Genomic DNA, 25,887 nt, shown 5'->3' on the forward strand with positions numbered 1-25,887 from the left:
ACTGCAAGAGCTGCTGTGAGCTCAGTTGAAGACCCACTGTGACACGTACCTTACTTTATTCAGGCCCAGAGCAAGCACTGCACCATTGGACACAGGCTCTGAATGACACCAGAAGTGGCTTTTTGTTTTTCTTTTTCTAAAGAGCTTTGCATGTGCTTATGAGACAGACAAGCTTTTTTTATCTGAGGGACTTCCGAAGTCAGTGCCGTCTGAAAGAGATACCAACCCATTATGGCAAAAGCATGTAGTTTCTTTAAGAACAGATTGAAGTCTGTACTAGACGAGGGTGCCTTCTGCACATTATGTGACTTTCTCGACTACTGGATCTTTAGCAATGCTTGGATACCAATCCTGTTCATAATTGTCCTAGGAGTTGCTTTTGAGATAATCCTTATAAGAACTTGTGAATTCTTTAAGAAGAAGCTTGAACTGTGGAAAAATGGTTCAGGTTCTCAGAAGGTAAGAAATAACTGACCACTCTCTCCTATTTTTCAAAAACCCTCATATGAATAATTTATTTTAAAAACATTTAACTTGATAGCTGGTGTTTATTTTTGTAACATGTTTATCTTCTCCCTTGAAACAGAATGAAGATGTTTTCCCAAAAGGCATGACGTTTGGTAAATATCACACAATTTCATCTTATTTATTTAGTTGTTTTTTTTTTTTTTTTTTTTTTTTTGAGACAGGGTTTCCCTCTGTAGACCAGGATAGCTTCAAACTCATACAGATTCACTGCCTCTCCCTCCCTCACCAGTACTGGGATTAAATGCATTAGTCACCACAGCTCTGCTTACGATTATTTTTTAATATAAACTTATTTAGCCTAAGTGTCTTACTCTGATCCTATAACTTTTTGTTCCTATGTAGCTTTAGAGAGCTGGTCAATTACACACACGTCTTCAGCAGAAAGGTAAGTGAGGTAAAACAACTTAATTTGTTTACATTTAGTTCAGACTTTTATCTGAATATGAGAAGGTTCTTCCCAAAGGTATGGTAAACTATAATTCATCCCAGTGTTTTTAAGTGCTTGCCTTATTACAAGCCATAATAAGGACTTTTCATATATTGGTAAAATTGTCATTTAAAGTAGATAAAGCTTATAGAGGTTAACTGACTCCGGTTCTTACTATAAAATCCCTTCACTACTCACAAGGAAATAGTAATCACCAGTTCTCATAATTCAGTTGGGAAAATTTTACTTAACACTTACTGTGGATGGAGCCAACAGTGAACGAGGTGTCTTAAAACTGACAGGCTGCTCTGAAATTTAGAATGTAAATTGGAACCTATCAACTGGCTACAAGTAGCACAGAAAGTTGTCCAAAATGTGTCAGCTCAAAACTACCTAATTTCTGTGGATTAAATACCAGCATTATCATTGCTCTTTGTGTTGCTATCTTAATTGTGTTAAAAACTCATTTTATGGTTATTAAACATCTATGCAATAGATACTGTTTGATGCTGGAACATAAACACTTAAACTAGTTTCTGATCTCAAAAGGACATATAGCTACAGGGGAGTTGCCTCCAAGTATACAAACATTTTGAAGAATTTTAAACCAACCTAAGCTTTTGAGAATAATTTCATGAAGGAGATGTTAGAGCTGGGATTTCACTATTTAAAATTACAGTTATGTATTGATTTGTTAGTTTGTTTGGTGGTGCCTCTGCCTCCTGAGTTCTGGGAGCGAGTGTGCACCGCCGTACCTGGCTATAAGTAATGCTTTGTTTTCCCATGAGAGCACTCATTTCTTTGTGAAGAAGGAATCTGGAGATTGATAATCTCCATTTCTTTCATATTTCAAATCTTCTAAATTTTAAAGTCTATTTCCTTTGTTATACCATTGGGTCCTAGGAGCTTTCATTCGAAGGTAAGTGCCTCAAGAAGTAGAAACACTATGTGAGGGTCTAGGTTAGTGGAATCCTTGTCAGGAGTGGCTGGCAGGAGGATTGCCATTACATGCTAGGCAAAACCCATGGTGCCGTCAGACATCCTTGGGACTCTCTAAGGCACTGGGGTTTGCAGTATAAGGTGTGCACTGTCTCCAAGGCTCATCAGAATATTAAAAGGTAAGAGGAAATCTTAAAAATGTGAGGATAGGGACTTTCGGCTTCCCCCTCCGTGTGTCATCAGTCACTTAGTCACTCTACTTAAGCAGGAGCTAATCCTTAGGCGGAGTTTCCAGGGGACTTTAAGGAAAGATGCAGCAATCACCTCTAATCAAAAGTATCACTTCTCGTGGTTTCAGGTACTTGAGACCAACTATAACTCGAAACATTTGATATAAAATTCTAGAAATAAACAATTTATGACTTTTAAATTGTGTGCCACTCTGAGGGGCATGATGAAATATGCTCTGGTGGTTTTAATAAGAATGACCCCCATATTCTCAGATATTTGAATGTTTGGTTTCCAGTTGGTAGACTGTTCAGGAAGAATTGAAAGGGGTAAAAGTATCTAATAGTCTGAAGTAATTGTCATCTCAGACGGAGACTTAATGTCACTTTCTGCTTACCTAGGCCTTGTCCTGGAAGCTTCTAGCATTGGCATACTCTTATGTAGGCCTAGAATGTTTTCAGCCTCCGAGGCTTACTGCTGAATGAGCTCACTCTTTCTAGCTCTTTCTGACCTCTGGGTAGCTGGTTCAACTCAACTGTCCTCACTCAATCACCTCTCCTAGCTGACTGGTTCCAACTAGCATTCAGATTCTGACTGAATTGCTCTGGTTGCCCTCATAAAACCTTGGCAATATATCCTAATATTCTGGCTCTTTCTAATTCTCTGGCTCATTGTCTTCACCTATGTCTAGCTTGTTCTCTGTTTGTAACCTGTTTCTCTACAACTTTCGTGGTAAAACTGCCTCCTTAATCCTCTTTTGTCCTCCCCTTTTTCTTGGATATTTTCCTTACTTACATTTCAAATGTTATCCCCCTTCTTGGTTTCCCCTCTAGAATCCCCCTATCTCATCCCCCTTACCCTGCCTCTATGAGAGTGTTGCCCCATCTACCCACCTTCCCGACCTGGCATTCCCCTATACTGGGTCATTGAGCCTTCACAGGGCCAAGGGCCTCTCCTCTCCTTGATGAGTCTATCCTCTGCTACAAATGCAGCTGGAGCCATGGGTCTCTCCATGTGTACTCTTTGGTTGGTGGTTTAGTTTTTAATAGCTGAGTAGTACTCCATTGTGTAAATGTACCACATTTTCTGTATCCATTCCACTGTTGAAGGACATCTGGGTTCTTTCCAGCTTCTGGCTATTATAAATAAGACTACTATGAACATAGTGGAGCATGTGTTTTTGTTATATGTTGAAGCATCTTTTGGGTGTATGTCCAGGAGTGGTATAGCTGGGTCCTCAGGGAGTACTATGTCCAGTTTTCAGAGAAACCACCAGACTGACTTCCAGAATGGTTGTACGAGCTTGTAATCCCATAAACAACAGAGGAGTGTTCCTCTTTCTCCGCATCCTCACCAGCATCTGCTGTCATCTAAGTTTTTGATCTTAGCCATTCTGACTGGTGTGAGGTGGAATCTCAGGGTTGATTTGATTTGCATTTCCGTGATGACTAAGTATGTTGAGCATTTCTTTAGGTGCTTCTCGGCCATTCGATATTCTTCAGTTGGGAGTTCTTTTTAGCTCTGTCCCCCATTTTTAATAGGATTATTTGATTATCTGGAGTCTGACTTCTTGAGGTTTTGTATATTGGACATTAGCCCTCTATCAGATGTAGGATTAGTAAAGATCTTTCCCCAATCTGTTAGTTGCCATTTTGTCCTCTTGACAATGTCCTTTGCCTTACAGAAGCTTTGCAATTTCATGAGGTCCTATTTGTTGATTCTTGATTTTTAGAGCATAAGCCATTGTTCTGTTCCAGAAATTTTCTCTTGTGCTATGTGTTCTAAGCTCTTTCCCACTTTCTCTTCTATTAGTCAGTGTATCTGGTTTTATGTGGAGGTCCTTTTTTTTTGTTTGTTTGTTTTGTTTTCTTTATTTCTTGGACTTCATACAGTCTGTGAGTTGTTTCTGGGGGAGTGCAAGCCTCTGGGGTTAGCATCCCACTATCAGTGACTGCATATTATGTCTGTTCTTTTGTGACTGGGTTATCTCACTCAGGATGATATTCTCTAGATGCAGCCATTTTCTTAAGAATTTGGTTAAGTCATTGTTTCTGGTGGCTGAGTAGTATTCCATTGTGTATATGTACCACAATTTTTGTATCCATTCATCTTCTGAAGGACATCTGGGTTCCTTCCAGCTTCTGGCTATTATAAATAGAGCCGCTATGAACATTGTGGTGAATATATCTTTGTTGTGTATTAAAGTGTCTCTGGGGTATATGCCCAGAAGTGGAATAGCTGGGTCTTCAGAGGTCCTTGATCCACTTGGACTTGAGTTTTGTACAAGCTGCTAAGAATGGATCAATTTGCATTCTTCTACATGCTGTCCCCCAATTGAACCAGCACCATTTGTTAAAAATGCTGTCTTTTTTTCCACTGGATGGTTTTAGCTTCTTTGTCAAAGGTCAAGTGACCATAGGTGTATGGGTTCACCTCTGGGTCTTTAATTCTATTCATATATCTACCTGCCTATCTCTGTACCAATACCAAAAGAAAAAAAATTTTTATCACAATTGCTCTGTAATACATCTTGAGGTCAGGGATGGTGATTCCCCAGCAGTTCTTTTATTGTTGAGAATGGTTTTCACTATTCTGGGTTTTTTTGTTATTACAAATGTATTTGAAAATTGCTCCTTCCAACTCTATGAAGAATTGAGTTGGAATTTTGATGGGGATTGCATTGAATCTATAGATTTCTTTTGACAAAATGGCCATTTTTTACTATATTAATCCTGCTAATCCATGAGCATGGGAGATCTTTCCATCTTCTGAGATCTTCTTCAATTTCTTTCTTCAGAGACTTGAAGTTCTTGTCATGCAGATCTTTCACTTGCTTGGTTAGGATCACACCAAGGTATTTTATCTTATTTGTGATTATTGTGAAGGGTGTCATTTCCCTATTTTTTTTCTCAGCCTGTTTATCCTTTGTGTAGAGGAAGGCTACTGATGTGTTTGAGTCAATTTTATATCCAGCCACTTTGCTGAGGTTGTTTATTAGCTGTAGAAGTTCTCTGGTGGAATTTTTTAGTATACACTTAAGTACACTATCATATCACCTGCTTTCTCCAACTAGCTGCTCTATTCTATCTGCTCTCATAAGAGTTGGGAATTTTCTATTCTGTCAAACTTTTCTCAGATTCATCTCTTTGCCTTTCAGTAAGACATCATTTTCAAACATGGGTGCTTCCTTCTACAAACTAATTTTACCTTCATTGTTTGGGATTTAAGATGTATACTAAGGCAGTATCTGCATTCCGGTCTTCTACGAGGCGATGTCCTTGATAGAAGTGTAGCACTAAAGATGGGGTTTGAGGTTTCAAAAGTCTATACCATCACTAAGTCACCATCTCTCTCTCTGACAAGAACTTATGGATGAGAAATAAAGGCTCTTGGCTACTGCTCTACCTGCCAGCAGGCTGCCATGTTCCCAACTATGATGGTCATAGACTAACCCTCTAAAACTTAAGCAAGCCCCAATTTAATGCTTTCTCTTATTAAATTGCCTTGGTAGTATCTCTGTAATGCAATGCACACTAACTAAAACAGATTCCATTCTGCTCTGTCTCTTTCTCCAGCATATCCATCCTATATAATTTAGTGGCCATCTTTGTTTGAGATTAACTATTTCATATTGCTATACTTGTGTTCACATAATCTCTCTTTTACTTAACTATGGCTCTAATGCATGCCATCATTAGCGCTGGCAATTCAGACATCAGAACAGAAGCTGCAAAGCACTTTAAGTGAAAAGTGAAAATAAGAACTTTTTGAGAAACGCTATATAACTTTCATTGTGGAGTATTATAATTTTCTATTATTTGTTGTTTTTATTCCTTTACCTAATACAAATCAAACCCCAGGGGACTCAGTAATAGAGTTCTTGCCTCTACACTTGATGAGATATTCTGCTGTTGTATCTACTAAATTCCATAACAATTTTTATGTAACAATCAGAAACATACTCTTTATAAAAGTATATAATCTTTACCCCTTGGCTCATTGTTGTTAAAAACGCTTTAATAGAGAGTGAGAGAAAAATTCTCTTACTCTTAAATAAGTTTTTTTCTTCATTTTAGCAACTGATTGGTCTACTAAAGGAAATTATGTGGTATTGAGTTCCTTAATGATGTGGGTGGTAGCTTCACCTTTATCTTCATGTTTATAAACAGTCTTGCTTTTGTCTGTGATAGACTTTTCTTAAGTCTAGAGTGAGACCTTATAAAAATGCTTATTGTAAGTTACAACTCACACTGTTTTTTTTATCTCCAGAATTGAAACCTTTTCAGGAAGCATTACAACAACTTCTCCATCTGAGGAGAATGGAGATAACAGTAGAGAACAAGCTTTTTCTTCGTACAATGACTATGAATTTCAAGAAAGCCATTTTTGTGAAAGTCACTCATCTTCAGGTGGGAGCAGTGTACCTTTGTCAATGTTTCATTCTGAAGTAAAGAAAATTTTCATAAGCCACAGAAAAGATCTGCAAAGTAAATATCAAGCAATACAATTTTCCTCTAGCAATTTATTTTCAATAATGAAAACCAACAGTACAAAAAACTCACTTCCTGATATTAGTTTTCAAAGCACTTTTCAGCTTATAAGAGATAAGGATCTCAATGTGACACCATGCCCTCTTGTCCATTTATTTCTTTCTGGTGATCAAATTAGACAAGTAGAAGAAAATATAAGAAGAAAAATCCCTGTGAACCCCAAAGCTATGTTAGTGAGGGAAGCTGATTGTCTGCACCACCGATTTCAGGAGCCATTCATTTATAAGCTACATTCTAACCAAATATTTATTCCTGGCAAAGCACAAGATACTTTTCTGGACCGAAATATCATAAAGCATCAAATGATTCATGAAGCGCATTTTACTAGACAAACCCAACAGTTTATTTACAACCAAGAGCCAGTCAGCAGCCAGCATGGTTTTGCTCAACCTCTAGATTTAATGAGAATGCCATTTTCTAGCTGCATGCAAGACTCCTTCCAGACCCAAGATATAGATCACAGTGATAAGAGCCAACATTTCATCCACATCCCATGCATTGTTGAGATACAAGACTCAACCAAGGGCATAGAGTCTGATGAACATTTCAGTGAAACCCAATATTCTATTTATCTTAATGACCCAAACAAGAGCAACTATTTAGTCAAAGAGCAATATAGTGATTTCCGAAATGCTGAATTTCAATCTTTAAGTCCAAATTCATTTGCTGAAGCTGTGTCACAACAAAACATAATGTCAGAAGCCCAGCAACTCATGCCTTCATTGGACTCAAACCAGTATTATGCATACAGTTCAATGTCTCTTTCACCCACCATTAAAAAGCAAAGGAGAAAGATACCAGACAATAAAAGAAAACTCAGTCTTAAAGTTCCATCTCTAAAAGCAAAGAAAAAGTCTTGTTCACAGGTATTTCCAATCATAGTGTGCCATACTTCAGAAAACAAGATTGAGTTAAGATGTAAGAAGAAGAAAATCATACATCAAAGGAAAATAATGGCGGATGTAGCATTGTATCTTATTTCTAAGCTAATCTCTAAGCTCATCACTCCCCATGTTAAAAAGTATTTCTTAAAAAATCTAGTGATGGTCATTCCAGACTTAATAAATCATGAACATTTTCTTCAGGAGCAACATAGATCACTAGATACAGAAAAAATCAATTACACAAGTTCTACTGATAGAGTGAGCTTGACCATTACTGAAAACGTAGAACACTCGTCTGTGGTCACCGCTAAGGAACTGACAGCTCCCTGTTCGTCATTTGAAACAAATGTCGAGAGGACTAGTGAGGACTCGGTTCAGCACACACTTGACTTGAACATTCCAAAGCATGAGGGGCTTTCAGAAATGTTATCAGGATCTCTACAGAAAGCAGTTTCATTTCCCAGAATAGAATCACACAGGATGAAAGTCCAGAAGGACATACAGACTACAGCAAATGTAGATGAGTTAACGGTCAGTACACCAAACACACAAAGGTGCTTTCCAAAAGAAAGAATACAGAATTCGAAAAATTCGAAGGAAATCATTCTGAGTTTTTCGGGCATCAATTTACTCCTTTCCCTCGGGTCCCGAACGCATGAGGAAAACAAACGGAGAGATATGAATGTGCAAGTGGTTACAGGAAGCATAAATCTGGAGGAAGAGAAACAACTAGTGAACAATATTACAGAATATGGTAATCAAACTGACAATAAAAAGCTAGAATGCAACACCATAAGCAATAAAAATAATAGACAACAATATGAAAGGATCTCAGATACGATGCAGGCTACCATTTCTGAACCCTTTGGTATGGAAATAGATAGCAAATCAAAAGCCAAGGCATGGACACCAATAATAAATTATAATCACTCTGCATTGCAAGAGAAACTACTAGATAAAAAGAAGATCCAGGAACTAAAGCATATTGACGAGAACTCTATATTTAGAAAGGCACAAGAGTGTGACAGGGATAAAGAAGAAAAAAGTAGGCAAACAGTTCCACCACTGGCGGAAGACTTCATTGCATGTCTTAAGCAAAAGGTTGAAAATGTCCAATTTGAAATGGGACATATACATTCAGAAAATAGAAGCATTCAAGGGAAAGAAGTAGAGTCACGGACTATTTCTACACAGACGGTGTGGGAGACTAGATCATGTCCTTCAACTGATACACGGCAAGTTGTGAAAGTGTGGCAAAGAACAGACAAACCTACAGACAGAGAAGAGGCTGCAGGTCCCACATGCCCACCTTCAATGCTACAGAACTTGCCTACTAGTGAATGGTTAACTGAAACAACAGAATGTGGCATCCCATTTAGTAGGAAGTCTACAAAGACTTTGGTTGGTCATATTACAGAAGACAAGGAATATTGGATAAAAGACTTATGTGTAGTTGCCACAGGACCTTTCAAAACCAGAAAAAAAATATCAGGAACAAAAAGTATACTCGGTGTAAAACATGAAATTATAAAAGTGAAGAAACCTGCATTTTCCCCAAGACTTTGTATTAGGACGTGTGACACTCTGATCCATAGGAGAGAAGTGGGACGCAGCTTCGAAAGCACTATTAAACAAATGCTGTATAATGCAACATTGGTACCCAGGCCTCTGAATGTTCACCCTCAGAGCTCTAGAGTTCCCAATAATAACATAAATATAAAAGTAACACACCCAAAACCCCAAGTTGAAAAGAAAGAAAATAATTTAGATTCCCTTACTAAAGAAAATGAAACCAGAGAGCCTCTAGAAGTTCAGTCATACCGAGTGAGAAGGATGGAGCAGGCCCTGCAGGGGGGAGGAGCTCACACTGAGAGGCGCTTCAGGTGTGATGCATGGCCAATGACAGAGATTAAAATGGAGAAAGAAATCTCTCCAGCTGTATCTTTCACAGAATCGATTGAGAAGTCAGTTGACTCAATAAGGATGGATTCATTTTATGTTGCAAATATAAAGGACAGCATATCTACACAAGCAGAGCATCTAAATTCTACAGAATTAGAGCGGGGTCCTCCAACATCAGGAAAATCACTGATGGGGGACTCTCTGAGCCAATCAACAGAAAGCAGTGCTCCAAATACTGGAAACGATACAAAGGAAATTAGTTGTAGTTTTGCCCAAAAAGCTTTGTTGTGGCTTTTAAGTTACTGCATGCCTGTTTTGACTCGTTCTAAAAAGAAAAGAGACCAAACAAAATTCACAAAAATGAGTATAGTGAAGCTGAAATATAAGGTGAAACTACCAGCTTCAAAAACATCCAATGTTAGAGGCAATAAACAGAAGTCAAAACTAGACCTTAAGGCCAAATTTAAAAAGATGAACCAAACTAAAGCATTTTTACCTGAGTGTCAAAACACTATTTGCTTAACCATCCATAGCAGATTGCAGGGGTTGTCCCATCGCTCTCAACTAAAGCAAGGAGGACTGGCAAGCAAAGTATGTGTTGCTTGCATTGCTGAGAGTAGTGCATTCTACAATCGAGAGAAAAAAACTCAAGAAGAGAAACAAAACTCTTTTTTACAGGTACTTCCTCCACATGGCCAACACCTGTGGGCTGATGCAAATCAAAGGAAGGAAACTCTCCCAGACCTATCACCCTCCTCTGTAAGTCAAGAACAACCTGTTAACAGTCAAAGTGTAAAAGTCCAAAAATATTCCCTGCAAAATGTTTTAAAGGCTCATCTACAAATGGATCCCCTAAAAGCTAAAGAATTACAGAAACCCAACAAAACAGAAAATGGCATAAACTTCCCTGTGGTTCCGAAAATTTTATTTTCTGAAGTAGGGACCTCTTCGCCTGGTGAATTTGCGAACACAACAGATGATTTAGAATTTAACAAAATCTCTGAAAGTGAAGTAGATTTGTGCTCTGTAGTGAGCAATGCAGAGACATCAGCAAATCTTCAGGTGACATCCCTGCAGTCTTTTGACTCTGTCACAAGAGCCTTTGGTTCTAGGCCGAAGGGAGAGAGGAAAGCACCAAGATCAAGATCAAAGAAGCAGACACCAGCGAGTCAGAGGCGCAGAACTATGAGTGAAATAAAACTACCACAGGCAGTTAACTTCAGGCACAGCAAAGAACTAAAGTGTAACAAAGGAATGAAAGATCCACGGCAAAGGGCCAACATAGCAGCTGCCTGTTTGGACATTGTTCCTTCCAAGGTACATATTTTGCCCAACAAAAAAATTAGAAGCTCAAAACCAATGACAGAAAAACAGAGAATAAGAAGACTTGGTCATTTGCAACTAATGCCAGAGAAACCAAATGGAGAAAATGCACACTGCTCAGGTTCTGCTGATGCAAGTAGTTTCTTTAGTATGAAGAAGTGTGCAGGGGAGGGGAAAGAAAACTTGCTGATCTCAAAAAATAGCCCTGGCTTTATATTTGGTATGAATCAAGAAAAAGACCACAATCTTGTTAGATCAGACAAACAACTGAGCCAACTAGGAAGAACAACCACTCAAGTACAGCCACGAACACTCACAGAAGCTATTCTGTGTTCTGCAACATGCCCCATCCCAGATGAATTCCAATTAGAAAGGCTAGTGGCCTATGTCAGTGTTTCCCCTTTAAAATTTGGGGAAGCCAAGGACAACACATTATCTAAAAGAGAGTGTTATCTAGTTCATGAAAAACAAAACAGTGAACAAACCGGTGACAGTGAAAAGGAAGCAAGAAAACTATCAGTCTCATACATCAATCCAAACCACAGTGGGGAAATTAAAGGTTACTCAACCAACACATATCAGGAGGAAAAAATTGCAGATGAAACTTCCTCTTCAAAAAATGCTGCACCTAATATTAATATGAGGAGCAAGATAGAAAAAAGCTCTCTGAGTGAAAAAACACCTTGTTTTATGCAAATGAATCCAGAGATACTGTGTCATAAAGGGAAGGTTACTTCAGATGATGTCAAAGAAATTGATATTCCAAATGAAGAAGAAAACCAAAATGATGATGGCACATTATCAATGTCACTCCCACAGCAGAGCCAACATTTTGTATTTTATTCATATCCAAGCAGGGACCCTAACTCTCCTAAAGAGGTGAAAGGAAGAGGGAGTGACATTCTGTTCATTGTGGAACAAGATGTCATACAGCAGAGTCAGTCAGCAGATAAAATTCGACGAGAGGATGACACGTATCCATCAAGTTCAAAGCTTCATTCCTTAAAATCAGAAGAATCACAAATAGATGTTGTTAAGACTCTTAGAACAAAATATCACAGGGCAGCTGATGGAGCTCAGACACAGGAACTGAACAGTTGGGATAGAGATGGGCTTAAAAGTGATCTACAAGCAGCCATCTCAGAGTCTTTGACTCTCTCAACTCCTGATGTACCAAGATCTAAAAGACAGAGCAAGGCGTTTACATGCAAAGCCTTACAAGGTAAAATGTGTTCAGCTGCTGTGACTATGAAAGGAAGGAAAGCATTTGTTTCAAAGGTATTGACTATTCCACAATGTGGCCATAGAAAAAATCTACTTCCCAAAGCCTTGAAATCACAGATTTCTGAATTACTAATACGTTCTGGTGTCTTACCTGATAGCCTTAATATAATCATATTGGAAGACCCAACATCAGAGAAAAAGAAAAGACTAACACAGAAGTTGGCAGCAATAATGTTAGAGACATGTAAAGAAAGTAAGAATTTAAAATTCATGGACAAAGGAGATGAGATGAGTACCAGTTATCTAACTGTTGAAGCAAATAAGGCAGCAACCTCTCAGACACTTACTACTGCAGGATGTGTAACACCAAAACAGTGTCAACCCGCGGCAGTGTCAACCCTCCATGCCATCTTCTCTCCTGTGCCCATGTCTCTTGATGTAAGCACATGTAATGGAGTAAAAGAGAGGGATATAATGCGGGCGACAAAATTTAGTCATGAACTTCACAACCAGTCAGTCCATGAGGAAAGATCTTGTCATTCACACCCCACTGACAAGGATGCTACTTCAAATGGTATCAAAGATACGAAAACTCAAGGTGAAGGAGGAAACCCACGGAGTGTCCAGCACTTCGCTTTCAGTTCTCAGAATGTGGCAGGTTCTAATTCTGTGAAATCTGGTTTACAGATGATTAATTCAGCAGTGTGTTGTGAGTTAGAAAGAACTCTATATGATGGGCAAGCACCGCTGGTCAACGTAAATAAGCAGCAAAGCAGCATGGCAGGTGTAACGCTGCAACATCTAAACGCAGAGGAATCTGAGGTTGGCTCCATATCGTACACCAACACCTGGGATGGGAATCCTCGGAGAAAGTGTGCCTACCCCATTTCTGAACAAAAATCATGGACTCAGAAGAACTTGAGATCTTTGAAACCTTTACAGGAGCCCAGTCTTATGTCATCTGAAGAAAAAAGTGAGAACTACACATTACAGATTCCAGGCAAAAGAGAGGTGAGTCCCATGACAAAAAAAGCTTCAAGGCTGCTTGATATTGCAAGGCAGAACCCAAGATTCTGCAGAAAGAAATCGTACCATAATAGTAAACACCAGCTGAGAAAGAAGGTGCATGTGGAAGAGGTACTACATCATGCTATTGAGGATGTTGACATTTGTCCACTCAAATTCAAAACTGATGAACTGTTACTTGATACAGCAGAAAGAACTGCTTCTTATAGCAGAATACCTCAAAGATTTATGGCGGAGGAAAAAGCAAAGTTACAAGCAAATTTAGCCACAACTTTCTCGGGACCTTACAATTTTTTCATACCCGTTTTGTTTGACTTTAAAAGCCAGGTAAACACAATTAAATTACTAGAAAATGAAAGTGTATTAAATCAGAGATTTTCAACTATGAAAAAGAAGCTATCAGTTTCCAAGATAATTAAAATAAATGGATACTTTATTACAAATCATAGGAAAGTTAAATTAAGAGCCAAAATGAAAGCCTTACGACTCAGTGAACACTTAACTGATGTACTTCAGAACACCATTTATTTCATATCAACCACCTCTACTATAAAGAATAAATTCAAGGCAGAGGTAGGTTTGGGAATTTCAAAGTTTACTCAGACACAGCCAACACGTGGGGAGTCATTAGTCGAAGGCATCATAGAGTACAAGGGTTCTGTTGACAAAAATGGTCCCAACATCCAAGTAAGCCTCGAAAATTCACTTTCAAATGTGAGGAAATCACACAATTGCTTAGAAATATATGAGCCAGCCAGTAACACTACTAAACTTGGCAAAAAGAAAACTGGCCAGTCTTTTTTAAAAGAAAAGTCTCCATTTTATTTGACAGAAATTGTTACTTCTATTGCCAGGAATTTAGTGACTTCCAAAGAACTTAAAAAGCAGATTGGTAGCATGAGAATACCTAACCTGTCTGCTCACAGTGGTGTGCCCTCACAGATAATAGAGCCCACAGACTCACAGTCACCTCACATAGAATTTGGGACACAGGTCTTTAGAACCCCAGAGATAAAAGTAGATAATGATGAGGTAAATGCAGACATAAAATCTGTCTGTCCATGTATGTCAATTCAACATATAAAAACAGAGTTATCCCACAAAATATGGGATATGTATAGAAAATCTGCAAAAGAAAATTGCTTGGACAGAGCAACAGTAAAGAGAAAAGAAGAGTTTGGACAGCCAATTTTGTTTAAAATAGGGTCACAGAGAGTCCAGCCATTTGAAGCAGACCAAAAGAAAAAACCTGATCCTTTCAAACCAGAAGTCTTTTCAGCTAACATAGTACACCCCAAGGACATCACACTTGAATTTAAAATAGGTTGGAAAGCAACGTCCTCATCTTTTGTCCTGCTCAAGAAACAGGAAAAGCCTTCTAATGTAGGACCTATGTGGAGGTCTTATGCCAGTGACCATACCTATCTTGAAACTTTAAGACAAAAAGATAAGGCAAAAATATCGAGTGTGAAAAGTGCTAGGTGTGCCAAGCAAATAAAGATGAAGGTGAAGAAAAGACCTGTTTCCCTACTTCTTGTACATTGGGGCAGAAGCAATAAAGAACCAGGTCATAGCATGCAGCATCAGAACACATTAGAGTTGAGGAAAAATAAGCAAAGCCTGGTTCTAAAAGCTAATTTGGACCCCAGGTGCTCTACATCCCAAGTTAAAAAGCTTACTAGAGCAAAACTGGAGAAAGGCAAGCTGGAAGAGAAAAAAAACATTCTTCCACAGATAATTCTGGAGAAACCATCTAACCAAAGGCAAATGTCATGGTCAGTAGGTGTTGATGTATCTAGAAAACCAGAAGAAAATATCAAAGAGACAAATGATCATAGCTCTTTCAATGACATTCGCCAGCATTTTATGCAACAATTTTGGGTTAATTCAGAACACTCTTGCAAACCAGAAGATTTACAAAGAAGAATGAACTCTGAGTTAACTTCACAGAAAGCAGAAACTGATAGTCTTGAGCCAGATAACCGAAGAACTAGAAGAAGAACAAAAGTCTACAGTGACCCACAAAACAGCCTACAACATGAATATTCCCTGAAGAAAGGGACACAGAGACCAGGAATGGTTATCCAGCCTATGAAACAGTTTTCTCATTTCAAAATGACAAATGACTTCATAATGAAACAAGATATCAAACCATCAAGTTCACAGAGGATGGTAAGACTGAAAGTAATGGATAAGCTATTCGATTCAAAAGGACTATTTCTTACTCCCAGGCTTACGGTACAGCGACAAAATGTTTTTACAGATCCTATTCAGGGATCCATTCCCTCTCACTTATCACACCAGCCTGAAGAGCCAAAGGAAGACATGAAAATAAATAACAAAATCATAAAGAATTTGACCCAACAGCTGAAGAATATCTCAAATGAAGAAGATATTTCTGATATGGATCACATGCCAAGTATTGAAAAACTGCTCTTGCTTATTAAAGAACAGGAAAAGAGAAGGAAAAAAAGTAAAAGGGGTAAAAAAACTGAAGTAGCAGAAGACATAAAAACAACAACGAGGAAGTCCATTCCACTTCTAAATTATTCACCATCAAGAACACAATCTACCAACACAGTAAAGAACAGTGGTGTGTTCAGGCAAAGAGATGGGACAGAGTCGACCAGGAAAATGGGCATATTGTGGGGAGAGCAAAGGCTGTGTGTACAAGGGATCAGCCTGAACTATGTTTATACAGATGAGCTTACTTCCAAAGTTATACATCAAAACAGAAGAAGAACAGCATTCACAGAAAGTGTCCTGTATCATAAAAGGATAAATATGAAGGTGAGGAAGACAACTTCTGGAAGGCTGCTTGACATTACAGGATATAGAATCCTTAGCCTAAGAAAGGAACGAAGATATAGCATGAAGACACAGAAGGAGCTGCCACAAGTAAAAATGGTGGCAGATTTACCTTGGAAGGAGTTGTGTGCTTCTGGCTACATTGCATCTCAAATTAAAAAACTTATGGACGCAAGAGAGGATAAAGGCAAACTACAAAAACCATATATTCCTCCACAGATAATGCTGAAGAAAATGAATAAAACTAAAAGGTTATCTGTACAGCCAATTGATAACAATTCAATATCAAGCACTGTCAGAAAATCAACACCATATACTATAAAGCACAAAAAACACCAAACGGTTTTATTAGATATTATTCCACGAAATAAAGATCAATTAATAACTGGTCAACAGGTGAAGGAGCTTGGCCATATCAACTTCAATTCCCATTTGGAAAAAGAAGCAAACCGTGCTATGCTTCCAGGGACTGGAAAAGCTGATCACAGTAGGCTTGAGTCTCAAAGACCCAAAGAAGGTACAGATTTTGAATGCTCCACTGCACAGAGCATAAAGCAAGGAGTTCTGAAAGACTCTATCAAACATGCACTTTCAGTTCCACCCAGAAGAGGGGGACCCAAGAAAACAAATACTTCAAGTTCCAAAGAACATGACTTATTTCTCACGAAGCTGGATACTTTCCAGAAAAACACATGTACGGTGCAAGAACTGCTTAAACAAAGTACTTCCAGGGTAGGCTTGGGGCCTGTTGCCTGTCCAGTTAAGGAGTCCTTTGACTCAGAAAACACCAAGGTACCTAAGAAAATGGGTATGTATTGTAGCATAAAAAATATTTCCCCTCACTCTGGAAGAGAAGGATTAAGAGAAACTGACAAAGAACTAGGTTCCAAATCACAGGCATCTCTCTGCACAGACCCATATCTACACAAAACAGGTACAACTCAGAGAAACGACGCAAAGTCCACCCAGAAGCCTAGAACCATTCTGAATTCTGTACACAAGAGGGCTCCTTTCTACTTAAAACCAATCTGGAGTACAACAATGAAAGACAGTGGTCTAGGGCCCAAAAAGGATCTCAAGGGAAAAGAAAAGGCAGAACCAGCTGACAGTCCATTAAAACTAAACAGACAGAAAGTGGACAGTTCCAAAAAATTGAGGCCAAAACATTTGATCATTTTTATTCAGAAAAAAGAACAAATTCTGGAATTTTTCTTATCTTGTATATTATATCAACTTCAGGCTAAAAATACACAGAAACAAATCTCAGCAAAAGCAGCTCTACATTCAAAAGTTTTTAAGCCAGTGGAAGAAAAAACACCAAGTAAAGTAAACATTCTAGAAGATCAGTCTTCAAGTTCAGAAGGAGTTAACCAGAGGACTAAAGGAGGAAAGGATTGGCAAGAAAACGTTTGCCAGGCTTTCCCAATGTCTACTGCTCAGCCTTTGATGGATAAACGTAGGATTATACTACCACAGGTGAAGAAGGCGTTTAAAACAGTAGGTAATCTGGACTATCACCCTCTAAATACAGAAAATGGAGAACAGAAAAGAAGGGTAAAAACATTAAACCAGCATCAACTGTCATTTTCCTTCAAGAATCTTGAGGAACATATATTTTGCTCCCCAAATTATTCTTATGTGCAGTTAGAGCCTCAGACAAAGGGAGCACTGTCAGAGGTAGCCAACCTGTCAAGCAGGACAAGGGAGCTAGATTTGTCATCTAAAGATACCCTAAGTGCTGTGTATGAATGTAGACCAGAGCGGATTTTCCCCTCAGTTATTTCAGAGTCACGCAGTAAAACTATAAAATGCCCAAGCCTTTTGTTGTCAGAAAGAAAGCAGTCACCTGATGGAATGCAGACGCATAAGTCAGTGTCAAATGAGAGCTCACCCATGCTAAGAGTCAGCAGAACGAAATTGTTAGCACATAAAGCAAACAAAAAGAAGCAAGAGGAGCTATATCTACCTGAGCTGTTCTCGCATTGTCTTTCATTATACATGCTGTTTTTGCATGAAGATGAAAAACTAAAGGGTAACATAGAATACGGAGTTATGAAAGATATAATGTGCCTTGAAAGAAAAGCCATAAACTTGAAGAGGTTAGAGCTTCCACCCACTAGGTTCACTGGCTATGCTCAAAGCAATAAAGCAGAAGCGCAGTGTTACAGAAAAAAGAACATGATGGGTATGAAGCATAGAAAGGATGCACCAGGTTCCGTTGTAATGACAGCCTGTGAACCGATCCCTTTACCTCACTTCAAACTGGACCAAAAGAAAATTGATGGGATCATCTCAAGTAATGTAAGACAAAAAAAATGTGAATCACAGGAAGAGGACACTGGCATAAAAGAAATGAAGATAGATGGAATAATAGGTTCTAATATTACCTTAAAAACAAAGGAATCAATATCGTCCTATTCATCCAGTGGAAAGAAATTAACTTTATGCTTTGACGCTACAAAAAAAGGCAAAGTACAAGAAAAGTTTAGCAAAGCAGACACAAAACAGAAAAAATCTTTTCTTCTATTACCATGTTTATCAAATTCTAATTTAAATTCAAAAATAAAAGTGGGAAAAGCTAAGTCAGAACTACTAAAGGACTGCCTCCCACCACTAAAGCCCCTGCTATCACTGAAAGACAGAACAGTACCACTTTTAAATCCATTTAATAGAGATAACTTAGGTGACCTAATAGAATTAAATTATCTTCCACAGAGGAAAGAATACAGGAATAATATACCACATTTGAAAGATATAATAGGCCTCAAACATATTGCTCGAAAGGGGAAGAAGCTACCTTTTAAATATTTGCTACGTGGAAAGGAATCATGGTGGGACAATAAAATACAAAAATTTATCCAGGGCAACAAAAATAATCTAGATGTAGTTCAGAATAAACTTTGGGATTCTGTTCCTTCTTCATCTTTTCTGGAATGGGATCCTAAAACAATGGAGGCATACTTAAAAGGAATAACGAAGTTCTGTCTTGAGTCACCATCGGTGTTAGTGTCGGGTGCATTAGGAATGTACCAGGAGCTAACTGAGGATGTTTTAAACAGTATTGAAAAAGCAAATTATATGCCACTAAAAGAGAGATTGCAGATAGAGTCCAAGGAAGTGATACATTCAAGCAGACTATCTTTGAGACAGAAATTGCCTTCAGCACCACAGGAGTTACAATTTAATGTTGAAGAAAAGGGGGAAAAAATACAGGACGATAAAAATACTAAGAATTGGAACAAACCTTCCATATATTCTCTTTCTTACTTTCAAGAGGACACGAGAGCAAATGGAGAGGAAGTTATGCAAGTAAGAACCCAATCTTCCAGTCGTTGCTCAGAGCTCCAAAGACCATCAGATACAGGGGAAGTTGTTTATAAAAAGTCTACTTTCGAACCCGTCTTAAACAGTGTAAAACATTCCTTGGAATATGTAATCCAGAAAGAAGAGAGTACAAAAACAGAAAAAAACATACATTTGAAAGAAAACCAATCAGTTTCACAGAAAATTCAGTTAGACATCAAAGAGACAGAACAAGAGCTACAAATTAAAGATGCACTAAATGCCATGGTAACCAATACCAGCAAATGGACACAGACAAATATAAATGAAAATTCGGGGTATTTGCAGGAAAGAAAATGCAAACTAGGTGAGAGTTTGGTCTTGGCATCTTTACCTCACAGTAAGTTGGTCATAGAAACAAAAGGCAAGGAAAAGACAGGGATAGAAACAGGATCCTGTTCTCTGCACTCATGGAATATGGAATCTTCAGATGCAGAAAAATTACATTTTGCAGCATCTTCTTTGAATAATACCCTAAGTGATCCAAAAAGATCAAGATGCCTGTCATATAAAGAGGATGAAGTGAATCCATTTAAAAGAATCACAATGCATCCCAAGGCCAAACATGTGAACATGAAGAAATCACCCCTGTCATGTGTACCCCCAATAAAGAGATTTAAAGTGGATCTTGAAGAGCAAAGTAAAAGGAAGCATGAAAGTCGTACGGCAAAAGCCATGCTTCTGAGAGGAGCACGTTCTGTCGTCACTTCTTCAGATGTCTGTAAAATAGGCATCTCAGAGGAAGTTGAAACAGAAACAATGCAAAGCCATAAGCTCTACCCAGTGCTACAAAAATTATTGCCTGAGGGGCAAGTAGGCTGTACAAATACCATTGCTAACAATTTTAAAAAAAGGAAACTACATCCACCATGGGAAGAAGAAGAAACACAAACATCAGCCATTGATAATTTTACACACCCCAGCAGCCAAATTTTCATGACAAAGATATCTGCACCTCCTAGTGTGTCCGGTGTCAAGAAACACAGAATCCTGAGCACAAAAAAAACTCATCAGTGGAATAGTAATGAAAAAACAGAACAGAAAAAAGAAAGAGCAAGACACCATAATGTAGTTGCAACAAAATGTGATAGTTCTGCATCATTGCTTACAACAGGGCAAATAGCACCCACAAAGCAAGTTTCTAAATGTTCAAAAAAGAGGAAAAGTCTTACCCCAGTACAGGAAGAAGTACAGACCCCAGCCACAGATGGTTCAACATACTCTAGTGGCAGAGTTTTAAAGGCAAAGATATCTGCACCTGCTCATGTGTTCAGTCTCAGTGAGCACAGTACCTCAAGAAAAAGGCAGACTCTCCATGGGAAAAATAAAGAAAAGGTAAGACAGAAACAGGAAAAGGCAAGAAAGTTCAATGAGTTTGTAACAAAAAGTGATTCTTCTTGGCCTTCTAGAGTGAGTAAAAACAAAGATATACCAGGAAAAATACAATTTTCTCTTCCAACATCAAAGGTTAAAGATGTATCAGACTCAGATAAAAAAATATGCATGAAACCATCAGGTTATGGGTTAAGCAACATAAAAGAACCAACACAGGAAGAAGGAAAGAATATACTCAGAAAAGAGATGCAAGATGAAAAGATCCCCAAATCAATAGATAAAAAGGTAAAGAAACTATCACGGTCATATATAGTCAGTATCAAAGAGTTACAGAGAAAATCCCAGGGAAAAAAACTTTTGGATCTGGCAAGTACAATTGTAAACTTGTCCATCTTACAGTTGCAACTTATGAAATTTTCAGGTTCTCAGATAGCTAACAGAAAAGTTTACGGTGGAATTAAACTACTGAAAGAACACGTACCACAGAAAGAAAAGGCAGGTAAAAAAAAGCATGTGGTTATAAACAGGATTATAGTGCATCCCAAGAATATACATTTGAAGACAAAGAGATCGCCTATTTTACCTACACATAATTTGAGTGACCTTACATGGGAAACTGGAAAGCGGGAAGGAATCAAAGAAGACAGAAGTGAGCCACGAATAACACTAACTAAGAAGTTGACTAAGATACTCACTGCCATGTCTCCCGAGCCTGTTCCTACTATGAATACAGGAATCCAAGAAGAATGCGCATCAGTGTTAACGAGACCCCCTGTTTCAATGGGAAACTTACAGAAATCAACAGATTCTGAAGACAGGATTTACAGTCAGTCAATTACTGGGAATTCTTCAATTAGTCTACACAGTGAAAAACATGTGTCAGAGGAAAAGGAAGAAGTTGGAATGCAAGTAGCAAAGCTCATAACAACTCACAGATATCAAGAAACAAAGGTACAGAAATGTAAAGATGAACAAGGCTTGGTTTTGACTAAATCTTCTTTATTTCTGGATTTTCCCCATCCCCAATTATACAAGAAAACAGAATTCAGTAACATAAAACTAAGACTTAGAAATCCTGCTTTGCAGAGAATATCACCTGAAGGAGAAACAGAACCTAGAGAGACAGGTATCACTGTTGGAGACACCACGAAAGATTTTAAAAAGCACCATATGCCTCAGAGAGAAGAGATATATAAAAAAGAAAAAATAGGAACAATAGACAGGAGAGGCACAGATGTAACTTTGAAATCACAGAAGTCACCTCTGTCCCAGAAGCTGCACAGGACAGAACTGCACATGCGCATTAAAGCCCCCAAACCGAAGCACAGCAACAGGGAACCTCGAGTCTTGAGGAAAATGTGCACTTCCACAGGCCCTCTAAGTGGTGTCACACGGTGTCAAGGTGTACAAGTAGTTGAAGTAAACCATCTTTTAGACAGTTTAGAAAGCCACCGATCTTCTCCACTCCCACAAATTGTTCCAGCATTCTCAGATACAGAAAAGATGACACACAAAAAGGACATGTGTACTCATGTCAAAAAAGGGAAACAATATTCAAAACAGATAGAAAAAACAGTAAACTTGACAATTAAGGTGCCTTGCAAAAAGGCAAAGGCCTCACCAATTTCGTATCTTCTTAATGCAAACGAATTTGTCCTGAATATGAAGGTTCTGGAGAAAAAAGTACACAAAAATAAAAGTGAACTCACTGTGGTTGCATCACGAACTTTCTTGTCCATACCATCAGCAGACTCTAGATATTCGCAGGACAAAACACAGGAAGGCACAGTCGGATTAACAAAATTCCCTCATCCGCAAGAAAATTTCGAAGAACCAGCAGATGCCCAGGACACCGAAATCAGAGAGTTAGCTGAGGTTGATTTTAAGTGTATTGTTAAGGCAACGGAACACAATGTGCTACTGAAACAAACCAGGCCACAAAAGTCAAAGTGTGTGACGAGTGCCCTAAGAATAAGTCAACACCTACATACTGAATTAGAATGTAAGCCAACCTCCCCACATCATAAAATTGATCTCACAAGACTAGGTACCATAATAGGGGAAAAAGTGCTGGACATGTTCTTCAAATTGCAAAAGGGTCAGCCAGGAAAATATAAAAAAGAACCTTCAACTAAAATTTTAAATTGGAAGAAGGAAAGTGAAATCAAAGATAATTTAAGTCATAAAGCCAAGTTTCCAGTTTCTCCACTCTTTTCTTCAGAAAAGATACCACTTGAAAAATTAAGCATCGTCTATTCAGGTAAATCTCAAGACGAGGGAAAACAAAATGTGATGACTACAGGACCAGTCAAGCCTTCAGCCAAAGGTGGACAGCAGGTTAAGCCCAAACCCTTTCCTTCTCTTCATGTTCCAGTTCCCAGCAGAAATCAGCAGACATCTTTACAAGTAAATGTGAATAAAAAAACTGTAGTGAATATCAGTCCACAGATACAGTCAGAGGCGCACATGAGTAGAAAGGAGTTTTATGAGGCAAGAGGGAAAGAAGATCCATCACTGATTGTTATTGCAAAGCAAAACCTTCAAGGACAAAAAATTTTTCAAACAAATAATTTCAATTCATTGTATGCTTATATTCCTATTTGTCCTAAAAGCCAGAAAAGCAGATTCACAGTAATAAATCTGAAAAGAGAACTGAAACCCAAATATTCAACAATGAAAGTCCCAAAGCACCCAATTTCAAAGATGCTTGGTATCATAGGATGGAGTAGTCCAAGCAGGAAGGGGAAATTAGAATATGCCTTCAACAAACCAAAAGCCATGGTTCCAAGGAGTAAAGATACCTCTTCAGGAATTATTATCAGAAACCTTGGTATTTCCATGATAAATCCACCTCACAATGAAGGAATAATTGAATCAAAAACAAATCCAAGAAGGGAAATAAGAGACTGTCATTCAAAATTCCAGGAGAAATTACCAGATGCTAGAAAAGTTAAGGACATATTAACACATAAAACCTCATTTGACACTGCAGAAACTCATTTGAGAAGAACCACGAGAATACATGCTCCAAGACTACAGCCACTGCCTGGGACCCCACTATTTGATAAGATGAAAGAACGTCCCTTGCTTTCAAAGCTAGGGGAAGCTTCTCCAGGAACTGTGCCCACAATATTTCGAGATAAAAAAAATGAAAACAAAACACTTGTAGAACATTTGTTTCCCATTTATAAAATACTTAAAAGTGTCTTTGAAGTCCCTGTAGAAAATAAGATCCGAAACCAAGTTCTTTCTGAAATATTGGAGGAAGTAGAAGCCGACAAGCCTGGTAATGCAAAGGCATCTCTTTCGCCAGAGAATCCAGACACATCACCAAAAATATATGCCACATTGCTACGTACTCCTCTTTTAAAACAGCTTACTCCAGAATTAAAAAATAAGCTTACTATGCATTTAGTTTCCAAAGCAACTGAGATAAAACTGAATCAGATACCAGAGATGGTGAACACATCCTTACAGAAGTGTGACTCTCACCCCCAAGGTACTATCTCAGAAGACCACAGTTACAAGTTTTATTTGAAACATATAAAAATGAATTTTAAGTCTCCAAAAGTTGATATTATACATGCCAGCTTAAAAAACAATTATGAAAGAGATTTTCCTCCTCTAAGCTGTGTGAAGACACCAATAGTTAATGTTTCAAGTAGCAACAAGAAGGCCATGACAGAACCAAAGGCTATCAAAAAGCAAGAAAGTGTAACATCATTAGCAAGTCTGAGTAATCTCCCCTTGATTCATGTTCTCCATAAGTTCTCAGAGGAAGAAAAGGACAACCTTCTTGTGCATCTTTGTATAAAAACAGCAGAGATACAAGCAATGGGCCTTCCTAGAATAGCTACACAGTCTTATGAAATAGCCAATGGCCAGGATAAATCAAGACCCTTGTTTAAGTGCATCCATTCTGCCACGAAAGGGCCAAAACAAAAAAACAAAGACTCAGTACTTTTTGATGAAAAGTCTTTTTGTGAAATCGACTGTGATTTACAACACAAATACCTCTGCTCAGCCCCTAACGCATCTGTCACTGTAGTCTCTGTACCAAATGCACTTCCCAAACACACTTCCAAGATAAGCAAGGGTTTGGGTTCAGAATGTGAAAAAGTCGATGGTAGCAAGGAAAGTAGTAGTCTTTCCTTTGACAAGGAATGTTTACAGCATGTTTCTTTCCCAAAGATAAATCCACAAGAAAGCTCAGTATGCTTCAGAAAATTCCAAGAGCCAACCAATGTGCCTGCCTTTTACCCTGGTCTACAAGACACTGAACAAAATGATATAATTCTTTCAGATTTAAAATTACAGATGACACCAGAAAAAAATAAAAAATGTTGTGTTTGGTTACAAGAAACCAGTGCATACAAGCATTCTGCTGCAGGAGCTCAGCAAAGTACTGCTGGTTTAACTGATTCCCATTCATCTTGGTTTTTTGCTGACTGGATGAATGTCCCCCTAAAGACAGAGACTTCAACTGATACAGTGGAAAGTCAAGCACCTGAAGGAAGTAACAATGAGGAATGTGTGTTTATAGAAACCAATTTTTACTTAACTCGGGATTCACAGAATTTTCTGTCTGACGTACCTAAAGGCATCCCATTGGCAGATGTTCACATAAGTGATGAAGCAACTTATTTGAAGCCATTTTCTCATGAAGATCCAAATGACGGCTATACTAGAACCTATAGAAAACACATTTCCCCTGCGGCACAAACTTTCTATCTGTCTCAAAATAGCAGGAAATGTAGGTCAAACTCCAAAATGCAGCCTCCTGACTGGTTGTCTCACAGTTCATCCAGTGCTGTAGAAATTGAGTCTACATCATCTTCCATTATGTTCAATGAAAAGAAGCATTGGACCGCAACCACATGGAGCAGAACAAGCTGCTCTTTAACCTCCTCAACAACAGAATCAAGTATTAAATTGAGTCTCACAAAAAAACATGCCAAGTATCAAAAGTATCCACAGCTCAAGAATAGAAAGAAGGCTAGATCTGATGTATGGACAAAGCCCAGCATCTACCAGAGCTCACATCACAGTCATCTACACAGTAAAGAGAAACATACAAAGAAGAAGAGACAAACCAATCAGATGCCGGAGCCAAATGCTCATTGGCAGAACATCAGATTCTATTCAGAAAGAAAAGAAAACCAGCCCTTTTTTTATGTCTGTGTACCAGCAGATTCAATGGATGTTATTCCCCAAACCATTCGCTGGATTGTTCCTCGCAAAATCTTACAAAAAGGAAACTTCCACATTCCTCAAGTGGCAAGTATTTCAAATTCTTGGAATTTATGGACTTCATCCAAAAAGTTGTTGGGGTCACTTGCTGGGGCCTTCAATACAGTCCGTTAATATCAAC

General features: G+C 38.4%; 1 protein-coding gene across 1 annotated transcript; it reads left to right on the forward strand.

The window, feature by feature from the left end:
* Window positions 1-231: 231 nt before the first annotated feature.
* Window positions 232-25,880, forward strand: CCDC168 (coiled-coil domain containing 168; the record flags this gene model as incomplete). The annotated part of the gene is made up of 4 exons (XM_080917425.1): window positions 232-459; window positions 587-620; window positions 871-913; window positions 6,392-25,880. The coding sequence occupies 4 exons, from the start codon at window positions 232-234 to the stop codon at window positions 25,878-25,880; spliced, it is 19,794 nt and encodes a 6,597-aa protein (XP_080773551.1).
* Between the last annotated feature and the right edge of the window lie 7 nt (window positions 25,881-25,887).

The sequence above is a fragment of the Micromys minutus genome (genome assembly GCF_963924665.1).
Source record: "Micromys minutus genome assembly, chromosome: 5".
Taxonomy (NCBI): domain Eukaryota; kingdom Metazoa; phylum Chordata; class Mammalia; order Rodentia; family Muridae; genus Micromys; species Micromys minutus.